This window comes from Rhincodon typus, chromosome 12, assembly GCF_021869965.1.
Source record: "Rhincodon typus isolate 14 chromosome 12, sRhiTyp1.1, whole genome shotgun sequence".
NCBI lineage: Eukaryota > Metazoa > Chordata > Chondrichthyes > Orectolobiformes > Rhincodontidae > Rhincodon > Rhincodon typus.
In genome coordinates, this window is record NC_063343.1 from 29,916,292 (window position 1) to 29,929,533 (window position 13,242).

At 39.7% G+C, this 13,242-nt stretch overlaps 1 protein-coding gene across 7 annotated transcripts in view; it reads right to left on the bottom strand.

Annotated features, from left to right (window-relative positions):
* The window catches only part of rnf44 (ring finger protein 44), a 141,047-nt gene that overhangs the window by 26,807 nt on the left and 100,998 nt on the right, over positions 1 to 13,242 (bottom strand). For 4 of the 7 annotated variants that reach the window (XM_048603450.1, XM_048603448.1, XM_048603447.1 and 1 more), the window contains 2 exons: positions 7,164 to 7,410; positions 5,895 to 6,062 (listed from right to left, as the gene is read on the bottom strand). In XM_048603450.1, the coding sequence (XP_048459407.1) occupies positions 5,895 to 6,062; positions 7,164 to 7,410 (415 nt within the window). The remainder of the gene's footprint in view (positions 1 to 5,894; positions 6,063 to 7,163; positions 7,411 to 13,242) is intronic. The other 3 variants (XM_048603449.1, XM_048603452.1, XM_048603453.1) reach the window with 1 other exon arrangement.

A 13,242-nucleotide genomic window follows, 5' to 3' on the forward strand; every position in this document is an offset into this window, starting at 1 on the left:
GGGGTGGTATGTCAGATCTAAGGGCTCTCTATCCTCATTGTTGTTGGGGTGAAGAGGGTTTGAGGGCAGAACTGCAGAAAGCCATATCTCCCCCATTTCCTGTGGATGTATGATTCTGGAACAGGACTCCGGAACAGTTCCTATGGATTGGCAGGTAGCTATTTATTCATAAAAGGAAGTAGCGAGAAAGCAGGTAATTCCACACCAGTTAGCTAGACATCTGTAGTTCAGAAAAATGTTAGAATCCACTATAAAAGATTTAATCGCAAACCATCTGGAAAACAGTAACAGGATCAGACTGAGTCAGCATGAATTTATGAAAGGGAAATCATGCTTGACAAATCTCCTGGAATTTTGACAGAATCTAACTAGAAGAATTGATCAGGGGAACCAGTGGATGTGGTTAGCTTGTGCTTTCAGGAGGAGTTCAATGAAGTCCTACAAAAGAGATTAGCATGTAAAATTAGAGCACGTGGGACCGAGGCTGCATACTGACCTGGATAGAGAACTGGCTGGTGGACAGAAAATGAACAGTAGGAACAAATGAGTCATTTTTGAAGTGGCAGTCAATCACCAGTGTTAGCAAAGGGATAAGTGCTTGCACCCCATATGTGTTAATGATTTAGATGAAAGGAGTTATTACATTTACTTCAGGTTTGCAGATGATACAAAGCTGGGTGAACTGTGAGGAAGATGCAAAGATGCTTCAGTGCAATTTAGACAAGTTGAGGGAGTGGGTAAATGCATGGAAGACGAAATTTAATGTGGACAAATAGGAGGTTATCTACTTTGGTAGCAAAAAAAAACAAAACAGGAAGGCAGATTAATATCTCAATGGCAAAGTTTGTGAAAAGGGAGGTGCCAACCTTGTACAGTAGTCACTGAAAAGTATGTAAAGTGTTGCAGGCAGCAAAGCAGCAATGGTATGTTGCCTTCATAATGAGAGAATTTGAGTACAGGAACAGGGATTTCTTGCTGCAACTATACAGGGCCTTGGTGAGACCACATCTGGAATATTGTGTGCAGTTCTGGTCTCCTTATCAGATGCATGGATGGTCTGGCTCTGGAGGGAATGCAACAAGGTTTGTCAAGCTGATTCCTTGGATGGCAGGACTGATGTATGGAGGAGTAAACTGATCAGTTAGGACTTTATTAACCTCAGATTAGAAGAATGGGGGCATCACATAGAAACCTATCAAGTTCTAACAGGACTACGCAGGGTAAATGCAGGAACTACGTTCCTGATGACTGGGGAAATCTCAAACTGGTTGGGATCAAAAAGTTGAGTTTTTTCAAGAAAGAGATATAGGTCATAGGGCTAAATGTATCAAAGGACATGGGACGAAAATTGCAACAGGGTAGAGTAGGATGATCAGTTATGATTAAATTGAACAGCAGTGCAGGCACAAAAGGAACAAATGGCCACTCCTGTTCCTATTTTCTGTTTCTACTTCTTGCTCAATACAAAAGCCATTTCTAGTTAAACCAGTAAATGCATTTCTTCTACTACACCACATCAGTCAAGTCCTGCAGATTCCTATTCCAATAGAGGATAGTGGCAACAAACCTACCCCAGGTAAGGTGCAGACTCATATTTAACTGAATATGCAGTGTGGTCAGCAGGACTGCTTATGCAGCAATTAACGCTGTTGAAATGTATTACTACTCCGTTCATTGGTTCAGTGGGTGACATATACACAAGTAGTATAATTGAAGCTGAAGCAATCAATTCAGCTCAATGTTAACATTAGAGTTTTAAAGTAGAGGCTTCACCACAAAGCTAAAATGTTTATCATGGGTTCAACTGTCTCAGCTATCAATCATTTCAATAACAGATAAAATGTGAAATCTATAAAATAATCAACTAAGTAACTGTTGCATTGTAAAATCCACATAATGTCAAAACCACAGAAGGTGCACTCGTGATTATTCTTAATGAGACAATAAGGATGTTGAAAGCTCTTCCAGCAAATTGGAGACCATGAATTTGAAAAGTTTTTTTTTAAAACATCTCAGTGTTTGAGAAACAAACTGTCTACGCTTCTAATAAACTTCTGTAATTAAAATACACTCAACTTGGCAGATGCTGTACATTATTAAAACGTTCCATTTATACCTAATTTATGTTGAACAATGACCTGAGAAGTAGAAATATTCCTAACATTTGAACATCATGTGAAAACAATGTATTAAATTGGGAGCACAAACACAGTAGCTCATTGCTGAGTGCAGCCAGACACAGAGAGAGGACTTGGAAATTTGGTGATTAAGGGAATTCACTGCAGAGAGGGAGGGGGTCCAGTCTAAGTGACTGGCAGATGACAGGAGCAAGAGATCTTCACTATTCAGTCTGGACCGCCGTTTGAAAAATCAAGAAGTGAGGCCGCACGGGGAAATAGGGGCATGACTGGTTACTGAGTACTTTGCTTGTTTTTTTTTTAAAAACTCCTCAAATTTATGAATAACTGTCAAGAAGGATAAATGATTGATTAACCAAACAAAACATCACAGCATAATCATAAACTGATTGGGCAGTGAGGATTTATTGGAAAGGATGTGTGTACAAATTGCTAGATTAATTCATTACTTTTAGGAAATGTGTGGAGGTAGCTATAATATTGAAAACGTAAAGTACCTACCTTACAAACACAGGAGAAGCAGCTGATTGATAAGCTATGTCCCCTGTAATGTTTTTTCACACTGTGGAGACCTCAGAGGTCTGTGAGAAGCAGTGGCTTCTGTACATGGAAGCCAATGTGTTGGCAGTGATTGACATTCACGATGCACTGCACAGTTTAGAGGCAACGTTACTGGTGAATAAAGATTATTAATCCTACTTCCTGTAATTTACAGTAAATTTCAAAAAGTAAGGTGAAGGCATGGCAGAGCAGCTCAGTCACATGGGGATACCTGTCCTGTGGCACACAGTAAGTCTCACACATTTTACATGCCTGGATGAGCTCATGTGAAGGAAGTGTTGCCAGCTGCAGTAACTCAAGCACCAGGTTTCAGAACTTAGTACTTGGCATCGTGGATTCACTACTTTAGCACCATGTGGGTAGTATGTTTAAGCTGGTGATTGTACCACAGGCTAGTAGCATGTGGAGAGAGGGGGAATGAGTGACTGTCAGATTGTTTGGGAAGATAGAAACGGGGCACCTGCACTAGCATGCTCACTAACTGGTTTTGGTTACTGGTGAGACAGATGATTACTCAGAGGAAAATAGCATCACCACGTGTTGATGAGTATAGAAGTAGTAGGATCAAGCAAATGCACAGATGGCTGGATAAATGGGGGAAGGACAGCGTTAGATTTTTGGGACACTGGGACCAGTTCTGGAGTAGGTGACACATATACAAGGACAGGTCATACAACTCAGCAGGACTGGGACTAATAACCAGGGAGATAATATATAATAATTAGGGAGACTTGCTAGTGGTGCTGGTGAGGTCTAAACTACTTTGTCGGGGCATGGATAGGAATCTGATAGGGATTTCAGGTAAAACAAAACTGGTTATGGCAAGTAGAGAAGTATTAAGCGAAAATGGAAAGCAGCAATTGCAAATGCCAACATCAAATAGAGTTAAAAGGTATCATCACATTTAAGAGGAAGGAATAAAGAAACACTATTTGAATGGTCATTTGCAACAAGGCAAATGAATTAATGGCACAAATCGAAGTAAATGGGTCTGATCCAGTGCCATTATGGAGAGGGGGTAAAAGATGAGTAAGGGGTGGAACCAGTGCCTTAGCGAGGAGATTTTAGGTTAATCGAACAAGATATAGAATCTGTTTCAGTGAAACTAAGAAACAACAAGGGACTGCAAACAATGGTAGCAGACATTAACAGGCTACCAAACAGTATTGGTAATGTACAGCATATTCATTTAAGGCACAAAAAGCCATCAGGAAATGAAGTGAATGATGGATAACAAACCACGTTAAAAATCACATCAAGTCAAGGGAGGTGGTTTATAAAGTTGTCAGAAAAGGTAACAAACCTGAAGATCAGAAACATTTGTAATTCAGGAAAGGTGAACAAAGAAACTGATAAAGGAAGGGATAATGAATGCAAATTAATAAGAAACATTGAAATGGAACGTTAAAAACTTCTTTGGCTGTACAAACAGGGAAACAATAGCAATGACAATTGTGAATGCATAGAGCAGAACAGTGGAGTCAAAAGAATTTCTACCAGGAAATAGGGGAACAAGTGAGAAAATAAATAATTACTGGGTCTGTCTTCAACGTGGAAGATGCAAGGAATCTACCAAATGTAAATCATGAAGAAGTCAAAAAATTAGTGACTAAAAAAAGAAATACTGGAGAAATTAAGGGATTGAAATTTGACAAATCCCTGGGAACCAATAATCTACATTTCAGAGTGGTAGAGACTGGTTACAGAGATTCTGGATGCATTGGTGGTCATATTTCAAAATTCTACAAAGTCTAGAAAGTCCCTGCAAATTAGAATACTTCAAATTGAACCCTATTAGTTAGAAAACACAGAGGTAGAAATTGGGTGACTACAGACTTGTTAGCCTGATGTCAGTGACTGGGAAAATACTAGAATCTATTGTGAAGAATGTGGTAACTTCAGACTTATAAAACAATGATCTGAATTAGAGGCAGAGGCAACATGGATTTTTGAAGTTAATAAATTATTTGAGAAACTTGTCAAACATTTTGCAGGTTGTTTGGCCCCCACCTGTTCACAATCTATATTAGTGGTTTGGATGTGGGAACAAAATGCAATATTTCCAAGTTTGCAGACATAAAAAAAACTAGATGGGAATGAGTGGTGTAAGGATGATGCAGCAAGGCTTCAAGGATTTGGACAGGCTGAAGGAGTGGGCAAGAACATGCCAGATGGAATATAATATGGATAAATGTGAGGTTACCCACTTTGGCAGCAGAAACAGAGATGCAAATTATTTATTAAATGGTAAGAGGTCAGGAAGTGCTGACGTTCAAAACAGACAGGGTGCCCTTGTTCATAAGTCATATGCAGTTACAGAAGCAATCAGGAAGGCAAATATTATGTTGGCCTTGATTACTGAGACTTTAAGTACAGGATGCCTTCCTTCAATAGAACCTTGAGGAGGATGCACCTAGAGTACTAAGTGCAGTTTGGCCCTCTTGCAACAGAATGCAATGGAAATTCAACAGATTAAGTCTTGGGATGGCAGGACTGTCGATTGAGAGAGATTGAGGGGACTGAGCCTAACTTCTCTGGAGTTTAGATCAGTGAGTGGTAATTTCATTGAAACTTTCAAAATTCTTAAAGGGCTAGATAGTGTGAATGTTTCACCTGGCTAAGCAGTCTAGAAACAGGAAACACAGTCTCAGAATTAAGGATTGAAATGAGGAGAAACTTCTTCATTCAGAAGGTAATGAGTCTTTGGAATTGGAAACTCGGTCACTGAATATGTTCAAGATAGAGATTAATGTCTAGAAATCTGTCAATGACAACAAGGGAAAAGGGCATAGTACAGATAAATAGCATTGAGGTAGATCATCAGCCACGATCATGAATGGCTCAGTATTCACAAGGTACAGAATGGTCTACTCACACCCTATGTCCTCAAAACGATTCTGAGAAAATTACTAAGTCATGACAAGTAAGAAAACTGAAGCCTAACCTTTAGCTTTTGCTATATGGCACCTTTGGTGCAACAGAAATGCATGCAGCCTTGATTAATCAAATCTATAACTTAAAAACATAACTATATGAAACTTTGTGAACTTCCCAGATGTTGTTTAGCCACTAAATAAAATATTAAGGACTTTATTTTAAACTGTCAATTCCAACTCTTTTCTTCTAAACTGACTTTTCTTTGCGAGCTAGAGCATGTTGGTTTAATATGACACATCTTAAAGTTGTAAAACTCACAGGTGGTGGGACACAGCACACTGGGTAGTGCTGTCCACTGAACATTACTGAGCATGCTGGGACCTGTTGCGTGTTGCACCCTGGGATATGTTGCCCTGCGTGGAGTGGGAAACCATGTGCCGTTACTGTGGTTACGGTGTAGGACACAGGAACTGTGCCTTGATGCATCTAAAGTAAAAAAAGAATAATTATTACTCAAGACGATTGCAAACAGTTTTAAGATATCAGGGATTAAATGACATTAACAACAACATTTATCTATACATCAAGACAAAAGCAATCAATTGGTTCCACGTATGAACTAAGAAAGACTTCATTTCTAAACTGGCTAAGACTCAATAAGTTTGCTATTTATAAATCGTACAGCTTTTAAAAAGTACTTATTTTAGATGCATTTATAAAAGAATAAGTTACAACATCACTAGAAGTTCCCCCCCCTGCACTGTATTTATTACTCCTTTTCATTTTAGATCACAGTATCACAAAACATTTTTCAACAAGATGAAATACTTTCAGTTGCAAAGCAATATTGCTCCCAATTCCAGGTAGGGAATGGAAAACATTAGCGACGTCGTGCCCCCCCCAAAAAATTAGGACTGTAGGACCTATTGCAACAGAGCACAGAGATCCAATGTGGTATCATCCTTTGTGAACCAGAGATTTTAGAAGAACAGGGGTGTTACCGCCAAGCAGTGTTACCGCCAAGCAGTGTTACCAGATATATTGCTTTATGATTGCGGAGCACTGGTAAAAGGGTTCAGCAGTATTTGGATGTAGGGGGTTTCTCAGGATCCAGCATTTTTTGCGTTTCCAGGGTCTGGGAACACCAAGGCAGGATCTGGAATCTGGGAGAATTGAAGAAGCGTATGGCAGGGAAATCTTGAAATCAGGGAATACGATGAGTGGAGTCTAAGACTTTTTAAATTAAAAAAAAAGTCGATCACAGGAACTGAAAGTAGGGACAAGAGACCCCAGAGTTTGACAGAGGAAAGCCGTCAGGAGGAGGATGGGCTGAGCTTCTCCTGGCCCCCTGCACAATTAGGCATCAGTCTCCTCAACTCAATTCCCATTCTCAGTGTTCTCTTCGACTCATCCATGGTATCTTTTATGCCCTCGGGAAAACAGGGTAGGGTGGCAACATGCAACAGTCAATTGCTATTCCACCTTACAGCTAATCAATTTAGAACAGTACAAATTATGTATTTTTAGATAGCAGACTCACAAGTGCTCACACCAGTCAATCTGACAAAGGTGGTACGTGACTCTAACCTGTTCGTGGAGATCCACCATGACGGGATTTTGCTGCGGAGGATGTGCAGCAGGATGAAGCATACGTGGTGATAGGCTTGTGTGATTGTAAGATCGATTTTCATCTATAGGCAGTTGCTGTGAATATGGAGGATGGTGGTAGTTTTCATCCTGGTTTATGGGATTATGCAAAGGCCTGTCACGCCTACCCCACTGGCGTCGCGCAGGAGGGCTGCAACAAACCGGCAAGATGTAAGAAAGATTGCAACTGTGAAAAGAAAAGATTCAAAATATACCCCAAATCTAGACTTGTTTGTATTCTCATTTTGAAATTTATTTACTTGTACTGGCTCCCTTCTATTCTCGCTGTGGTTCTGCTGGACAGGTGACTAGATATTTCCAATATTCCCAATGCTTACACAGACCCAATTGAGATTTATCTCCTTCACTGTAAGCAAATAACAAACTGTCCTGCACTGAATATCGCACCGTAGAGCTTGAAAAATTAGACAGTAGGAGATTGAAAAAAAGAGCTGTAAAAATGCAAATCAGTATTTGAATCCATGGGTTGTACACTGAAGAGGACTAAATGTTATGTCAGTTTGAGAGGAAGAGAGAGAGATAGCAAAAGTGCCATCATGTTGGAACAGCAACATACTGCTTCCTAACTGGTATTAATTTCAACAGTCTGAGAGTAATTTCTTTGGTAATAGAGATATTTTTCCAGCTCTGTTGACTGCTCAAATGTGACTGCATTTCTCCTCCAATTGTCGGACATCCAATCTTTGATAAAGCACAACTTACACGAACTGAACACTGGAACCACATAAGCTATTAACTTTGAGCCAATTAAAAACATCTAAATCGTTGGCATTTGATTTTATTTTCTTCCTGGGTCACAGCTTCAGGCTGAAATGATTTACGATCTCTACACATACTACCTGAAGTCGAATTTCAATCCTAATTCCACATGTTCTCCAGCAGAAAGATGACCCACTGACACATTTGTTGCATCTAGCCCCATCTTGGGCAACTGTTGCTCAGCTCCTAATCTGTTGCTTTTGTCACCTCCCATTTGACTACTTCATTGATCACCTGGCCAACCTCCCATCCTTCAGTCTCAACAAACTTGAACTTGTATCACATTTTCTTGCCATGTCAGATCCTGAGTCAAGTTATTTAGGCAAACATATAAACATATAAAATAGGTCATTCAACCCTCAGAGGCCATTCTGCCAATTAATACGATCAAGGCTGATCATCCAAGTCCATATTCTGTTCTTGCTTACACCCCATTTTCTCTGATCTGTTTAGCTCCGAGAACTCCAACTCTTTTTTTTTTTCAAAACACTCAATATTTTAGCATCAACTGCTTTCTGCGGCAAAGAATACGACAGGCTCACTGCTCTAGGTGAAGAAATTTCTTCTCACATCATTCTTAAATGGCCTACCCCATATTTACAGACTGTGACTCCTGGCTGTTGACTCTCCAGTCATCAGAAACATCCTTCCTGCATACACACACTGTCTAGTTCGGTTAGAATTTTCTAGGTTTCTATCAGATTCCCCCTCCCCCTCGTAGGTTAGTGAATCCTAACCAATCCACTTTTCAGACGATCAGTCCTGCCATCCCAGGAATCAGTTTGGTAAACTATTGTTGCACTGTCTCCATGGCCAGAGCATCCTTTCTCAAGTAAAGAGACCAAAACTGATTATAATGCTACAAGTGTGGTCTCACTAAGGTTCTGTAAAATTGCAACAAGACATCCCTGCCGCTGTACTCCAATCTTCTTGCAATGAAGGTCAACATAACATTTGCCTTCTTTACTTCGTAATACACCCTGCATACTTACTTTCAGTGACTGGTGTACAAGGAAACCCAAATCTCATTGCACCTGCTGCTTTCCCACTACTGCCATTCTGATAATCTGACTTCCTCTTTTTGATACCAAAGTGGATAACCTCATATTCAACCACATTATATCTATCTGCTATGCATCTATCCACTCAACCCAATTTATCCAAATCACAACGGAGCATCACTGCACCCACCTCACAGTTCACCCTCTCATCCATCTGCAAACTTGGAGAATTCGCTCATCTAAATCATTAATTTAAATTGTGAATAGCTGAGGTCCAAGTTTTGATCACTGCGGTACCCCACTAGATACTGTCTGCCACTTGGTAAAAGGCCTATTTACTTCTACTCTTGATTTCCTATCTGACAGCCAATTCTCCCTCCATGCCAGTACATGCCTCCCATCCAACGGGCTTCAATTTTACATGTTAATCTATTGTGGGACCTTATCAAAAGCCTTTTGAAAAGTCCAAGTGCACCACATCCAGTGGCTCCCCTTTATCAACTTTACCAGTTACATCCACAAAAAATTCCAGTAATTTGTCAAGCTTGCTTTCCTCTCCATAAATGCATGCTGCCTCTGACCAATCCGGTCATTCTTTTCCAAGCAGTGTGCTATTAAACCTTTAAAATGCACTCCACCACTTCGTCCACTATCAATGTCAAGCTAATTCTCTGTTTTCTATCTAACTTCTCTTTTAACATATGGGGTTGCATTAGCTATCCATCCATAGGAACTGTTCCAGAGTTTATGAAATTTTTAGCTAAGGAAGCCACCAGAGACAAGCTTATTAGGTTCTTTTTAAGGGAGCTCTTCAATTTCTCCAGACAGTCTGTCTCCATCAAAGTCACACATGCAATAATTGGAGATGCTCTAGCTGCCTGCAGTAGGGAATGTATCTAGACCATGGTAAACAACTCATGAGGGCTGTCCAAAAACGTTGGTCTCCAAGATCAAGGTCAGTCAACACGAAGCACAAACAACCAAGTATCAGATTAACCACTGACAGCATCAGTGTTAAGACCAGAAAAATCTTCATACTTTGGTTATGTGCTCCATAGAGATATCACCACTGATGAAGACATCCATGTATACATCTAGAATGCAAGCTCTGAGTCTGGCTAACTCCATTACAGAGTCGGGAAGCAGCATGGCATTAAGGTGAGGACTAAAATCAGACTCTACTAGGCCACTGTACTTACTACACACTGCATGGTGCAGAATCCTAGGACAGCAACAGGGGTCTCATCAAAGCCCTAGAATAGTTCTACCAAAGAGTCACCAAGGTCCATCATTAGAATTTGACAGCAGGATAAAATCATTAATAGGGCCCTGCATCTTGCTGGACCCAACAGCATGGAGGCCACATCCATGAATTCAACATAGATGGGCAAGCCTTGTATCCTGCATGAATGAATTCCCTATCAGGTCCTCTATGGAGGATTGCCTCAAGGAAACAACATCAAGGTGATCAGTAAAGCATATAAAGGCACCTTAAAAAACCATTATAAATTTCTGCGCTGCAGCCCAACTCTCTTGGGAATACACTGTAGCTGATTAGTTCACATGAAGACAGCAAATTAAATTTAATTCAACATGTTTCAAGTACCACCTAAGCCAAAAATTACAACATCTAGTGTGCCCAGAAAAAGGTCAGAGGCAGTATGACTGCAGAAACACCCCAAAGCATAACCTAAACAAATTGCCAATTGTATAGATGCATGTGCAGATTGTGGATCAAACTCTTCAGCCATGAGGGGGCCCAGGGAAGATGAAGAAATCACTTGCATCTTGGGCATACTTCAACAATGAAGAGTCTACCAAGAGCCAAGCCTGTTAAATAGAACATCAAATACCAATATTGGTGATTTCAGCAAAGAATTGCTTGAACCCAAAATACAGCAGATTAAACTTTGGCATTGCTTAAGTGTGTAATGCGGAGGCAAAATATGACTATAAACACCGAACAGAGTTTTGGTATATTAGAATGAAGTTTACGTTTAAAAACTGATCGGTATGTTTTATGGAGGAACCTGAAACTAAAAGTATATCTAAGTACCAAGACATTCATTACTGGTTTAGCAAAACCATCGCATGCTTTCATATATGCCACAAAAAACTGAATTTACATAACAACTTCAGTGTAAAAACTGTTTCACAAAGTTTCGTTGAAGCTTTCGGATAATGGACACCAGACTAAAGAAGGAAAAATTGACAATACATCATAAGTCAAGATTGCTATCTCGTTTCCTCAAGCCATCTTTTTGCTTATCTTTCCTAAGATCTCTATTTATCTTGGTCAAATTTACCACCTACCTTGGTTTTATTGGCTTTGGCTGATCTTTGCCTGATTTTGCTCCAGTGAAGGGGATTGAGTAGTTCTAGTATGTCAAGTGTGCTTTGTGTTATGCTTTTTCACTGACCATAACAAAGTGTACATCTCCATTCACCATAACCCCAATAACCCCAATAACGAACAACCCCATTCCAGCTTAAAGCCAGATCTTGTGACATCTGTGCTATGGAAGTGTTAAACAATCATTATACAGAAGGTTCAGGCATCTCTCCAATCTTCAGTCCACCTTCATCAGCTAAGTGGGAAGGTAATGAAGCACCAGCTAACATTGTCTTTCTAAGTATCTTGAAACTAAGTAAGGAAGTGTAGTAATGAGTGAGGAGAAGGCTCAAAAAGGTGTTTTTTTGTTGCAGAGTGGATTAATGATGGTAGCTTTGCCAAGTTAAACCAATTACAGTATTGGCCAGATAGGAATCAAGATGATGAATTGATGTTTAGCACTTTATAGCAAATGAAATCTAAAGTTTAGGACACTAGTCTTATGGACGTGCTAAGTTTGGAGACAGCAGGAGGAGACAAAGAACAATAAAGTGTGAGAGAACAAAAGAGAGTGAATAAGAATACGCGTGAGTGTGCCTATGACAGGGGAGAGCTTTAGCAAAATGTACAGGTCAGTGTTTGCTCTCAGTTGGAGAGAACCTATTTTCGCGTTTTTGGTAAAATGCTTGTATGGAGAAGATACAGGAAAGGAGAAAGGGGTATATGGAGAAAGTTAATCGTGGAAGAAAACAAAATCAATGAAGCAATCATTCAGAACAATCCTTTAATAATGAACCATTTTGGAAGAAGAGAGTAATGCCTAGCAAAACTCAATTCAGTCAAGTCAGATGAAGCCAGTAATGCACCAGGCACAGAAGTTTGTGCCTCAACAATTCAAGGGAGCAAAGATGGAAGACAGTATTGAACAAAGAGATAGGAGGCATGTTTTACTGAGGACAGACAACAAACATGGAGATGAGGAATGGTTGAGCAAATTAACAACTGCAGAGATACCATCACAAACAAGATGATCAGCACAAAGAGATACAAAAGTGCAAACGCATCTGCTAATGCAGGCACAGAGTAAGAGAGAGGTAAGACAATATGGGATAAAGATGAAAGGAAGGAATAGAGGGTGATCAGAGATTGTCTTCTTTGTAATCAAGTCCACATACTAGCAAAGCAACAGGAGATGTGAAAATTGAGAAGAAAATGACTACAAAAGGGGTCACCTGGAAAGGTACATTTAGGAGAAGACAGTGAGAATTCAGGAGAAAGGAATGAGTATGAGAATGAGATTTTACTTTTCACTTTGTTAGTAAATGGACATATATTTTTATTTTCCAGAAAGGGACCTTCAAGTAGCTGACTAGTATTGTATTGAATAACATCAGTGTACAACAGATTGGAATTGCACATAAAGGGTGCAGGCACTTATAGCCTCTAGCACCTGCTCTACAATGAATATCTGAATAGAGAATAGGAAACCATCATGACATCTGAAATCCAAAAGGCAAGGACAATTAAAATAATCTACACTAATGGTCATGATACCAGCAGTAAGGAGCCAGATGGAGATTGCAGGGTTGGTCAATGTCATGTATCCCATAACAATTATATATTGCATCTAGTAGCTGAATATTATTTATACAAGACCCCAGCGACATCTCTGTAGTATCCGAGAAGGCTACAGAACTGAATGCACAAGTAGGAATTGAAAGAAATATACAGAAAAATATTAAAGTATTCTGACAAAACATTCATTTAAGTTCATCACAAGCAAAAGTAGTTATATTTACACAGCATCTTTCACACCTTAAGATATTATAAATTGCTGAATTATAGTGGTTTCACATAGTCAACGGTGACAGTCATGCTACATAGCAGAGTTATGCAAATGGTGAAC